Source organism: Lepus europaeus, chromosome 4 (assembly GCF_033115175.1).
Source record: "Lepus europaeus isolate LE1 chromosome 4, mLepTim1.pri, whole genome shotgun sequence".
Lineage (NCBI taxonomy): Eukaryota > Metazoa > Chordata > Mammalia > Lagomorpha > Leporidae > Lepus > Lepus europaeus.
This window is the reverse complement of record NC_084830.1, coordinates 2548408-2562074: the sequence shown is the minus strand read 5'-3', so window position 1 is coordinate 2562074 and position 13667 is coordinate 2548408. Positions and strand designations below refer to the sequence as shown.

At 47.2% G+C, this 13667-nt stretch overlaps 1 protein-coding gene across 6 annotated transcripts in view; it reads right to left on the bottom strand.

Moving 5' to 3' along the window:
- PTK2 (protein tyrosine kinase 2) overlaps positions 1-13667 on the bottom strand; it is a 299153-nt gene that overhangs the window by 198019 nt on the left and 87467 nt on the right. For 4 of the 6 annotated variants that reach the window (XM_062187939.1, XM_062187941.1, XM_062187943.1 and 1 more), the window contains one exon: positions 10469-10695. In XM_062187939.1, coding sequence (XP_062043923.1) covers positions 10469-10695 — 227 coding nt within the window. Of the gene's footprint in view, positions 1-10468; positions 10696-13472; positions 13548-13667 lie in introns of those variants that run through there. The other 2 variants (XM_062187942.1, XM_062187944.1) reach the window with 2 other exon arrangements.

Here is a 13667-nt window from a genome sequence, read left to right as displayed (position 1 = left end):
CTAGAGCACTGGTGGCTGGCGTGGTGCATTCCAGCTCCCGTTCAGTTTACTCCATCGCTCCCAGGCACAAGAGGCTGCATCAGGACAGGAAAGTGGCAGCCGTAGGGCTGCGGGAGGAGGAAGCTGTGCCCAGAGAAAGCACAGCTAGGACAGCCTTCAAGAAGACAAGACGCTTGCGGCCTACAGGCTGAGGGACACACAAAATGTGCTTCTGCCACCCTCACTCAAGGCCTCGAACTCCTGACAGGACCACAGCACAGTGGGAGCTGAAGAGGCTGCCTAGAGGGAGGAGCACCAGTTAGCACCTCTGCAGCTTCTCCTGTCCAACACTCAAGTCCTTGAGCTACAAAGAACAGGAGCTGGCGCCTCTGAAATTCCCACCCAGGTGCTTTGGCTCCCTGTCCCAGGCCTGCCAGTTCCACGTCAGTGCACACCAGCACTAGCTACCCTTGGTCAAGAACAGGTTGACCGGCCGGCGCCGCAGCTCACTAGGCTAATCCTCCGCCTTGCGGCGCCGGCACACCAGGTTCTAGTCCCGGTCGGGGCACCGGTCCTGTCCCGGTTGCCCCTCTTCCAGGCCAGCTCTCTGCTGTGGCCAGGGAGTGCAGTGGAGGATGGCCCAAGTCCTTGGGCCCTGCACCCCATGGGAGACCAGGAGAAGCCCCTGGCTCCTGCCATCGGATCAGCGCGGTGCGCCGGCCGCAGCGCGCCTACCGCGGCGGCCATTGGAGGGTGAACCAACGGCAAAAGGAAGACCTTTCTCTCTGTCTCTCTCTCTCTCTCACTGTCCACTCTGCCTGTCAAAAAAAAAAAAAAAAGAACAGGTTGACCACATCACCTCCTTACTCCACAGCTCGCTGGTTGCAGCGCAGCCTCTCTGCTGTCAGGGCTGTAACCTGGCTGTGCCTTCCTGCAGCTAATCATCTGAATCAGTCCCCACGGTCTATCATTCCAAACCTAGATTCTGGATGTAAGGTAATACAGGGCACAACTCACTTCTGCTCGCATTTGCTGCAACAAATCACCAAAGACTTAGGGGCTAAAAACATCACCAGTGGAAGCTGGCACTGTGCACTGTGGTATAGTAGGAAAGCCACCGCCTATGATGCTGATAGCACATACGGGTGCCGGTTCATGTCCCAGCTGCTCTATCTTCAATCCAGCTCCCTGCTAATAGCCTGGGAAAGGCAGCAGAAGATGGCCCAAGGGTTTGGGCCCCTGCTACCTGGGAGATTCAGATGAAGCTCCTGGCTCCTAACTTCAGCCTGGCTCAGCCCTGGCCTTTGGGGCCATCTGGGGAGTAGACCCATGGGTGGAAGATCTGTCTCTCCTTCCCTCTTTGTAGCTCCCATTTTCAAATAAATAAATCCTTCACAGACCATTCCTACAGTTCTGTTTGTCAGGGATCTGCAATAGGTCTCACCAGGTCTCTCTCACCGTTTCAGCAGGGACATGCTGCTTTCTGGAGGTCCCAGCCCTGCCTCTTCCGGCTTCTAGAAGCCATCATCGCTCCTTGTCCCACGGCCCCTTCCGCCATCTTCAAAGCCAGCTGTGCTGCATCTGACCCTTCTTCCACAGTTCCCCACCTCTGACCACAGCCAGGAAAGGTCTGCTCATCCTAAGGACTGGGATCCCCCTTCTTCAAGGTCCCTGGCCTTAATCACATCTGCAAAGGCCTTGTTCCACAGAAGAGAACACATGCACAGATTCTGGGGCTTTAGGATACAGACATCTTTAGGGTCCTCATTCTGCCTACTACAAACACCATCCCCAAAGATCTATTTGATAAAGAATTCTTTCTCATGCCCTGCCATCTTCTAGTCTTCTTAACATGGCTTTTATTCTACTTTTTCTTAAGATTCTTCTTTTGAACTTTCTTCCTGGGTACACTTTCCATCCCATAATGGAGTAGTTTAACTTTCTACGACCCTCTGTAGTCCTTTCTGGAACCAAAATTCTGTGAATTCATGATAAACACTACAACTTTTTTAATGCACCTTCACCGCTCCTGATCCAAGAGAACAGCTTATATTTCTGGCACACACATAGCATCAAATGACAGCTCCTGACAATGACACTGAAGACCTTGGGACTCCCAGCCGAAGTCTTCCAAGCAACTGCCTATGGCTGAACTCAAGGAAAACTGCCTGAAGGATTCTCTCCCGCCACAGCTAGCTTCCCCTCATTTACAGCAGAGGAGTTCTGCTCACATAACTCACAAACTCTCAGAAGCCCAAATCACTTGTACATTTATTCATCCAATCAGAAGGTGGATCTTAAATTAACCACATTGTTACTTGCCACTACAATTCCTCCCCAAATTAACTTGTTAACTGTATTGAGTACTGGGTCCAGCGCTGTGGCTCAGTGGGTTAAAGTCCCAGTCTGCAGCACCAGCATCCCACATGGGTACCAGTTCAAGTCCTAGATGTTCTACTTCCAATCCAGCTCCCTATTAATGTGCCTGGGGAAGCAGCAGAGACTGGCTCAAGTGCCTGGGCTCTTACAGCCACGTGGGAGACTCCAAAGAAGCTCCTGGCTCCTGGCTTTGGATCGGCTCAGCTCTGGCTGTTGCAGCCATTTGGGGAGTGAATCAGCGGATGGAAGACCTCACTCTGTAACTCTTTCAAATAAATAAAATAGATTTTTTTTTTTTAAAAAAGCAGTAAGTATTAATCTAACCAAACACGCCAACCTTTTACCTAACTTTATGAACTTAACGGATTTCATTTATAATTACAGGTTCAGACAATTGCCAACCATTCCCTAGTGAGGAATACTGAAACCTACAAGCTAGATATTTAGAAAAGTTCAATGTGCTTGACAATCAAACTTTCAGGTGTTTGGATGTAAAGAGTATCATCTAAGAAATTTAACTGCAGCTTCACCTTCAGCAGCACTGTATGGTACTGGCCAGGCCTGGTTCCTGAGCATAAAATGAGCTGTCCCTTGTAAATTTTTTTTTAGATGTTGTTTATTTATTTGAGAAGCAGAAAGTTATAGACAAAGGGAGACAGGGAGACAGACAGAGAGAGAGAGAGAGAGAGAGTCTTCCATCTGTTGGTTCACGTTCCAAATGGCCGCAATGTCCAGAGCTGGGCTGATCCGAAGCCAGGAGCTTCTTCCAGGTCTCCCAGGCAGGTGCAAGGGTCCAAGCACTTGGGCCATTTTCTACTGCTTTCCCAGGCCATAGCAGAGAGCTGCCTCGAAAGAGGAGCCCCTGGGATACAGACCAGTACCCATATGGGATGCCATGCACTATGTCACAGCGCCAACCTCAACCTTGTAATTTTTTTTTTTAACAAGCTAGGAATGAAGATTTCATAAAAACAACAATGGATGAGGTCTAGCACTGACAGGTCGACTGTCAACTCAGGGAACAATGGATGAGGTCTAGCACTGACAGGTCGACTGTCAACTCAGGGAACAATGGATGAGGTCTAGCACTGACAGGTCGACTGTCAACTCAGGGAACAATGGATGAGGTCTAGCACTGACAGGTCGACTGTCAACTCAGGGAACAATGGACTGAGGTCTAGCACTGACAGGTCGACTGTCAACTCAGGGAACAATGGATGAGGTCTAGCACTGACAGGTCGACTGTCAACTCAGGGAACAATGGATGAGGTCTAGCACTGACAGGTCGACTGTCAACTCAGGGAACAATGGACTGAGGTCTAGCACTGACAGGTCGACTGTCAACTCAGGGAACAATGGATGAGGTCTAGCACAGACAGGTCGACTATGAACTCAGGGAACAATGGACTGAGGTCTAGCACAGACAGGTCGACTGTCAACTCAGGGAACAATGGACTGAGGTCTAGCACTGACAGGTCGACTGTCAACTCAGGGAACAATGGACTGAGGTCTAGCACAGACAGGTCGACTGTCAACTCAGGGAACAATGGACTGAGGTCTAGCACTGACAGGTCGACTGTCAACTCAGGGAACAATGGACTGAGGTCTAGCACAGACAGGTCGACTGTCAACTCAGGGAACAATGGATGAGGTCTAGCACTGACAGGTCGACTGTCAACTCAGGGAACAATGGACTGAGGTCTAGCACTGACAAGTCGACTGTCAACTCAGGGAACAATGGACTGAGGTCTAGCACAGACAGGTCGACTGTCAACTCAGGGAACAATGGACTGAGGTCTAGCACTGACAGGTCGACTGTCAACTCAGGGAACAATGGATGAGGTCTAGCACTGACAGGTCGACTGTCAACTCAGGGAACAATGGACTGAGGTCTAGCACTGACAGGTTGACTGTCAACTCAGAGTTCCTTGTGGCTATGAGTCTATGAAGGCTCCTTATTTCCATAACCACTTTTCCTGATTCCTATTTCTGGTAGAAACACTCCACTTCATCCATAATCTCATGCAGTCATTTGAAAGCATTTATTGAGCAGATACCGTAGGCAATGCAGATGCTGGTAACATATTATCAGGTAGAAAGTTCCCACTGTCAGAGTTTACCATCTAGAGGGAAACATAAGAAATGATCAAAGAGATCAAGAAATCAGAGTCCCAGTGAGTAGAAAGAATCCAAAGAAAATATACAGGGTGATGGGACAGGAGAGACGGGGGTGAAGAGAACGTTCCTGGGATGGGAGGATACAAGAAGTGGAGTGGATTAGAGGAACAGAATGAGAACGGGCAAGGAGGGACCACGGCGTTTACTGAGAAGTGCCAAGCTCCAGGGCGTGCTGAGCAATGACTGACTGGATGGCTAGGATGCTAGAGGGCGGTGCAGCAAGCAGACAGGACATGTGGGTGACCAGCAGCACAGGCTCGGAGATGAAGGGGCAGGGGCTACAGCTGGGACCGTGGAGACTGCGTGAGACAGGTTCTGGCTCTCACTATAGACTGAGGGTAGGAAACCATGAAACACAGGAGAGATGGCGTGCCTCCAAGAAAGGAGGAGCAGCGGGCTGCAAGTAATGCAGAAGGACCAGCTGACAAACTGGAATGGGGTGTGAGCAAACGTGGAAGGTGATTTCAAGGGATCGCAGTGGCTAGAAGGGGCAGCTCTGAGACTGAGACACAGGGCAGCTCTTGTGTAGCACAGAGTGTGAGGACAGACGGGCGAGCTTCACATGCTGGGAAAGGGAAGGCACAGCAGTGTGTGCACGCTGCCAGGCAGAGGAGCGACATGCCTGTCCAGAAAGGACTGAGACACACTGCATGGCATGCGGGCAGCACCAAGGCTGTAACCTGGGATGAGCCCACAGAACCTGCCACAGACAGAACAGGCAGCGCTGGACACAATCATGCTGCAAGCTTTAAGAGACTACAGGATGTCAGAGAGGCACAAAGGAAGCTGGCATGGGCAGCAAGGGGGACAGTGGACCACTGCCCTCTGCATCCAGCTATGGGATTCCCACGGGTTTCCTTTTGTCTTTCAAATACAATCTATGAGACTCACTTTCTCTATCACTATTTCTCTCTTCATTCAACACTTTCTTGACTGATCATTTACTGGGTATAGACTTCTAAGGCAGAAGTTATTTTCCTGGAGCCCTTTGAAGATGCCGTTCTGCCTAGCAACACGGATGAGAAGTGTGGTGTCAATGTCATTCCTCTCCTAGGGAAGGGATTTCCCTGGCAAACCTGGGAGCACTCTCTGTCATTGTTGTCTGGAAGTATCAGGACAAAACTTCCAGGTGAGCCATCTTACCTAACACTGCACAATGTGGCTTTCTCTTGGCCACGCCAGAACAATTCCATACATCAGGTGGGGAATGTCCAGCCCACAGGTCACAGAAGGCCAGTGAAATCATTTGGTTTGGCAACACCAAGGCAACTGCAGGCAGGACTTGGAATTCAATAAACCTAAATAAAGCAGGCTAACTTTTAAACTGATAGTTTTGCGTGGCCCACAAATGATGTTATAGAAATCTACATGGCCCCTGGCAGAACACAGGTTCCCCACTCCTGCCAGACACACACATTCAGCTCCAGAGCGGCCTGCTGTACCGACACCTGCAGGCTCCTGGTGTATGGAGGGACAGGACCCATCAGCCTGTCAGTTCAGTGATCCTGAGCGGATCTGTGATTAGCACCCGAGCTCAGTGGCAGCTGCGTGGCTATGCAGCGAGTGATCCTGTGCATGGAGAATGCCTGTGTAACCACCCCACAGACCCCACCACAGAGACGGGGCCTCCTCACACCAAAGTGAAACCAGTCAGTCTGTGATCTGGAGAAAAAGCATGTCAAAGCCCTGAGGCCTGCACTGACAATCCAGACCCCATAAGTAAGCTCACCAAGCTGCTGCTGCTGCTGTCCTCAATATTCTGCCTATGAATTATGGATCCTCTCAGCAACCAAACATTTAAACTAATTAATGTAGGATAAGTACATATACAGGGAAGTTCATGGAAATGCATCTAAAAGGCAGGTTTAGTTTGGTGCAAAAATTTTTAAATCCACACATGTTTTGCACAATATGCATTTTCCATTAACTTTTTATAGACTCTGCATATTAAAAATGAGTAATATTTGTTAACTGAACATTGAGAACTAAAATCTCTATGATGAAGTACTACAAGAACTCAGCTATTTGGGGCCTGCGCCATGGCTCACTTTGCTAATCCTCCGCCTGCGGCACCGGCACCCCATGTGGGCGCCGGATTCTGTCCTGGTTGCTCCTCTTCCAGCCCAGCTCTCTGCTGTGGGCTGGGAAGGCAGTGGAGGATGGCCCAGGTCCTTGGGCCCTGCACCCGCATGGGAGACTAGAAGGAAGCACCTGGCTCCCAGCTTCAGATCTGCGCAGCGCCGGCCGTAGGAGCCATTTGGGGAGTGAACTAATGGAAGGAAGACCTTTCTCTCTGTCTCTCTCTCTCACTGTCTATAGCTGTACCAGTCAAATTTTAAAAAATAAATAAATAAAAAGAACTCAGCTATTTTTGTGGTGACAGTAAATCTTTAAACTCTCCAAAAGGTTCTGGTTGTTCTGATTCAAGAAGTCTTCCTGGCCGGCGCCGCGGCTCACTAGGCTAATCCTCCGCCTTGCGGCGCCGGCACACCGGGTTCTAGTCCCGGTCGGGGCACCAATCCTGTCCCGGTTGCCCCTCTTCCAGGCCAGCTCTCTGCTGTGGCCAGGGAGTGCAGTGGAGGATGGCCCAAGTGCTTGGGCCCTGCACCCCATGGGAGACCAGGATAAGCATCTGGCTCCTGCCATCGGATCAGCGCGGTGCGCCGGCCGCAGCGCGCCAACCGCGGCGGCCATTGGAGGGTGAACCAATGGCAAAAGGAAGACCTTTCTCTCTGTCTCTCTCACTGTCCACTCTGCCTGTCAAAAAAAAAAAAAAAAAGTCTTCCTGACAGTCACTTTCTCCAGAGCACAACTAACTGTCCAGCAGAAATACAATGGAAGCCATGGATGCACTCTGAAAATTTCTAGAAGCCATGTTACAAAGAGTAAAAAGAAACAGGTGAAATAAATCTCAGTTTATTTAACCCGCTATATCAAAAGTATCATTTCAACATATAACAAATTATTGATGAGCTATTTTACTGCTTTTTCATACTAAGTCTGAAGTCCTGTCTAAGAGTCTATGCTGACAGCACCTGTCAATTTAGATGAGTCACAATGGTCACTGTGATGGGCAGAGTCAAACAGCTGCACAGGCCCTGAATCTAACTTCCCAGTAACCCTGGAGAGCGGTCAGCCACAGCGTGTCCCAGGACAGCTGGCACGGCTTCCCTTTGCTGCCAGTCAATGATCCATTTCTCTACTGAAGGACCACACTTGCCTTTGTTCTACACTTACCAGGCTTTCAAATGCAGTCATGTCATTTCCATTTTACCTTCTGAGCAATGCATGTTCATTTCTGCATCTGTAATGTTCCTTTGTTTGATGCTTCTTATTTAAGGCATAACAATGTCACAGACATGCTCTTCAGTATTGCTGTGTTCAGAGACACGGATCCAACCACTGATCAACTTGTAACTAAAATACTGCATTTTCAAATGCTATTGCATTAAGGCACCCAGTGGGCATAAGTAACAAAACCAAGTCTTCTATCACAGTGACTCAGTATCATGCAGATTTCATGCTACCCCAAGAAACAGCTGTGGTCAATTCAATGCCAATTGGATTTCTCTGCCTCACCTTGAGTACCAACAACTGATAAGGATAAGTCAATTTCAAACAGTTATCAGTTACTATGAAATAAAGCACTTGCTTTTTGGCCACAAGATTTGCTCATATTGATCTGCACAACACGATAATTAATACATTCACATAGCCTAAGCATTTATATTTGATGTAAGTTTTTAACACTGGCTGCAGGCTGACAGACTTGGAGGGACTAATGTCTCTCTCCATTGTCATAATCCTGCTACATGCAGAAAGTCTGATGCTAAGACCTCAGCCCGGTTGTTACAGTCTTCCCAAAATGAATTCTGTGATATAATAGGTCTTGAATATTTGTTAAGCGTCTTATAAAAACGCATAATCTTTGAAAGGTTTCCCTCCTGTACAAGTTTTATTAAAGCTGATACAATGAGTTTAAAGAATTTGCTCACTGTGTTTGAAATTTACAGACTACAACATACCCTAGGACTCTTGCCATAAAGTCACAGCTGTTAGCCATCTTCCCAATACACGTGAGCTAACACACGTTACGGTAAAACACTGATCACAAGTCTTTCCACCAAGTGATCAAGTTTGTAAGGTTAAATGTAAAACACGGACCAGAAAAGCCAACAAACTTCATAAAAAGTTTTTAAGAAGAGGCTTATTATCCATGAGTAGAAATACTCCTTTGCATCTGGAATGGGTCTCTTTCTAATAATTAATTGATTTGAATGGTCTGTCACTGCAATTCTACAGAGATAGCAGAAAATTATATTAATTCATATCTAAGATTTTAGCTTTAAATCTAAAATTGAACAATTCCTTTATCTGCTTAACAATAGTTAAGGCATATAATTTAAACAAGGCAGCATGTTCATTAACTTCATTTATTAAAAAAAAAAGTAAAAAAAAGACACACTGAATCTCCTAGTCACTCACTACTTACAGATAGACACAAAACCAAGTAGAAGGGGGGAAGGTGTTTATCTGTAGCACTTGACCAAAGCAAAACACTTCCAGAGCCAGTGCTGTGGCACAGTGGGTTAAAGCCCCAGCCTGCAGTGCCAGCATCCCTTTTGGGCACCAATTTGAGCCCTGGCTGCTCCACTTCCAATCCAGCTCCCTGCTAATGCACCAGGGAAAGCAAAAGAGGATGGCCCAATTCCTTGGGCCCCTGCACCCACATGGGAGACCTGGAAGAGGCTCCTGGCTTCAGACTGGCCATCGCAGCCAACCTCTGTGTGTGTGTGTGTGTGTGTTTCAAACAAGTAAAGTAAATCTTAAAGAGAAGAAAAAGCACTTCCTGAAAGCTTACACACTGAACCCAGTTTCCGCAGTCACAGTGCTACAGCCCCAGCCTTCACTTTCAGGAACACGTCCTTATCCGTCCCAAGCGTGTTCTGCTCCTTCCTTTTTGTGTCTCACCATCACTGACTCCCCCAGACCAAGGGAGGCTTCCCAGCACTAACTCCTGCTTCTCGGTGCTGTCCCTTCAGGGGCACACCCCCCCACTGTGATCCGAGTTGAAGCACTTTCCACACTGGACCATGCTATCTCCCCCGCCCCCACAGACTCTGGGCTCTAAGACCAAGAACCTTCCACAGACCTTTTACACCCACGGAACCAAGCATGGAGTCTGGTATCTAACATATACCAGCTTTTAAAGCAATTATCCTATCTGGAATTATGCAGATAAATAGTAGAGGCCATTGCTCTAATTGCTTTGTTTCCTTGTATTCTTCCAAGAATAAAAAAAAAAAAAAAAAAATTAGAGAAGATGATCAAGCCAATACTATGAATTCAGTTATCATTTTCTTAAGAAATTTTAGAATAATTAAAACTCTAGTTGAGCATACAGTAACTGAAAAAATCTTACAAAGAAAAAGCTAGTGTCTCCGTAAAATAGTAATTCACTGACAGGTTAAATAAAAATGATTGCTTTTTCATTCCTTGCATGTGCCATTAAAACATAACCTACATAAAGCCGGCGCCGCGGCTCACTAGGCTAATCCTCCGCCTTGCGGCGCCGGCACACCGGGTTCTAGTCCCGGTCGGGGCACCAATCCTGTCCCGGTTGCCCCTCTTCCAGGCCAGCTCTCTGCTGTGGCCAGGGAATGCAGTGGAGGATGGCCCAAGTCCTTGGGCCCTGCACCCCATGGGAGACCAGGAGAAGCACCTGGCTCCTGCCATTGGATCAGCACGGTGCGCAGGCCGCAGCGTGCTACTGCAGCGGCCATTGGAGGGTGAACCAACGGCAAAAGGAAGACCTTTCTCTCTGTCTCTCTCACTGTCCACTCTGCCTGTCAAAAATTTAAAAAAAAAAAAAAAAAAAAAAAAAAAAAACATAACCTACATAGAAAGGTGTCTCATGGGAGAACGTACTTACCCTGACATCAGTAGCATCTCCATGCCTGATAATACTGGCCCAGGTGGTTGGCTCACTATTGCTTTCAAAATAATGAAAGACTTTCAATACTCGCTCCATGGCACCAGGGGAGCGCTCCATGCCAGGACCCAGGTGAGTCTTGGCACTGGGATTCGGTGTGTGATTCAAGTTTGGGTCGAGGTAAGCAGCTGCCATTGTTTTGCTAGATGCTAGGTATCTGTCATATTCTGTTAAAAGAAAGAAACCATTTTCAGTGCATGATACTTGAAATCTACCAATGTGATATTGGTATCTGTATTAATAGCACTTCTACATTCTCTATCACAATATATGGTTGCAGAGGAACTGGAGAGTGGGCCCTAACCTATCAAAATAATCACTGTGTCCTGCCACACTCAGGGCACAGCACAATAAATACTTGTTCAACAAGTATTAGAAGGGGAGTACTCTACTCCTATGTCAGCTATATCAAAAATTCACTGGTATCTATAAACAATATAACTTAACATCCTTATTTTTTTCAACCACATCCTTTTATTTTGTGGGAAAATCTCACAGTAATGTCAAATTTATTAATTTACTGCCTATTTTTCAGAATTTCCACCTAGGAGAAAACTTTTTTTCTCCACAATAAAAATTCAATAACTAGTCACATATATTAGGCACTGCTGTCTAAAAACACGGTTACTAAAACATGGCTCTCCCATTTCATCAAATCACTGTTGAAGAGGAAGCTCAGACACAGAACTGACACAAAACAAAAAAAAAAAAAAAAAAAAAAACTAAAATTTTAAAATTATTTATGTATTCCCTTATTTGGGGGAGGGAGAACGTTCCTATCTTCTGGCTCATCCCCCAAATGCCCACAGTGGCAGAGGCTGAGTCAGAAGCTGGGATCTGGGACCTCCAGCCAGGTTTCCTACATGGGTGGCGGAGACCCACATACTTGAGCCAATGCCGCTGCCTCCCAGGGTCCCCACATCAGGAAGACACTGGAGTTGGGAGCTGGACACTGAACTCAGGCACTTCAATATGGGTCAGGGTGTGTAACCGGAGTTTTAACAGCTACTCCAAAAGCCAACATCCAGAATTTCTGAAGTCTAATAAAAGGTATCCATTTCAATAAGACTACAATTCCCACTGATAACAGTCAGAAAAGCAATTTTTTTTTTTAAGAAACAATGTTTGAAGGCCTCAAGACAGAGATATTCTGAGGCAAACAAGGTAGTGAAGACAGGGACTGATGGCAATAGCTCCCTTTTTCCACCTGGCATTTGCCAACGCTGGGCCTCGAGAGCCTGAACAGCCAAGGGCACAGCCTAATGAGAAACCAGGGGAGCTGCTGGCAGCAAGAGGCTGAATCATGACTGAGAGGTGTGGGGACACAGAGAAGGAGAGGTGGAGACCCCGTCCCCAAAACCGTTCCTGAGCCTCTGCGAGCACAGCCAAAGGCAGGCAGACTTAGGGAACAAGAATTCAGACACAGGTTCACCAGAGGAGCCTCAGGACATCCCTGGATAGCACGAGAACACTTGGGAGTCTCTGCCCAGATCCATCATGGACGGGATCCCATGACCAGGCTCCACTGGATCTGCCCTTCAAGGGGAAGGGTCACCTCCACAGCCTAGGAGACGGCACCAACCACAGCACACCTAATATGTTGTACACCCACGGTATCTTCCAGTTAACGGGTCTTAAAAAAGGTTCTAATACACGAATTTTCACAGCAGCATTATCTGTAACAGTCAATAAACAAAAATGACCACCACACCCATCAACAGATGAATGGATAAATAATATGTTGGGTACTCAACAATGAAATACTGTTTTGTAAAAAAAAGTAATGAAGTCCTGGCTGGCGCCGTGGCTTAACAGGCTAATCCTCCGCCTTGCGGCGCCGGCACACCGGGTTCTCGTCCTGGTTGGGGCGCTGGATTCTATCCCAGTTGCCCCTCTTCCAGGCCAGCTCTCTGCTATGGCCCGGGAAGGCAGTGGAGGGTGGCCCAAGTGCTTGGGCCCTGCACCCGCATGGGAGACCAGGAGAAGCACCTGGTTCCTGGCTTTGGATCAGCGAGATGCACCAGCCGCAGCGGCCATTGGAGGGTGAACCAACAGCAAAAAGGAAGACCTTTCTCTCTGTCTCTCTCTATCCACTCTGCCTGTCAAAAAAAAAAAAAAAAAAAAAAAAACTAATGAAGTCCTGATACATGCAACATGGAGGAATCAGAGAACATTATTCTATGTCAAAGCCAAACATAAAAGGCCACAAATTACAACTTTACTTCTATGAAATGTCTAGAATATGTAACTCTACAAAAAGTAGATTACCAGGGGCGAGGGAGGGTAGTAGAGACAGACCGACTACTCAGTTTCTTGGTAATTTCACCTCAATAAAAATATAGACATATAAGTAACTGCTAAGTAACTTTAAAAAACTGAAAAGTTGTTAACAGTACCCTGCCTGTCAGTGTGGTGTAGGTGTGAGGGAACAGGAGCTCTCCTGTAGTGAAGGTACAATCTCTATGGAGAGGAATTTGTGCTGGAGAGATACTGTTACAGACTCAATGTCCCACGATGTCCTACTCCTGAAGGTGATGGTGCCGGCAGAGGAGGCCTTGAGTGGCAATCATTAGATGCTGTCAAGAGGGCAGGGCCACTGGGATGGGTTTAGAAACCCCACAAGTCCCAGACGGCTTGCTTTGGTTCTCCACCACGGGGTCAGTCAGCTCAACCTGAAAAAGGCCCTCACCAGGACTCAACCCCAGAGTGATGTGATCTAGGTGTTAGTATTTCCAGCCTCTGTAAATAAGCTACTCAATTTGTGTATTTTGTTATAGCAGCCTGAACGAAGGAATAAACAGTTACAGGAACATGAAAATACATATGCATAAGGTTATTCACTGCAGCCCTGAAAATTATTGGGCAACGCTAAATGTTCTAGACAGGAGAGTAAATTAATACACCATAGTACATTCGCACAATGGAGTACTATGAATGCACTGACCTGAGTGGACAGTAAAGAGCAGTGTCTCTACAACCGACTATGATTTCCAGGGTGCAAAGGATAGCTACAGTACACCTGTTGTACAAAAGGATAAAAGCAATAAGAAATAAAAAAATATGGTCATATGGGGGGGGAAAAAAATCAAAAACCCAAAAAGTAGAAAGGAAAGACCAGTGAAGACTGGTTACATACAGG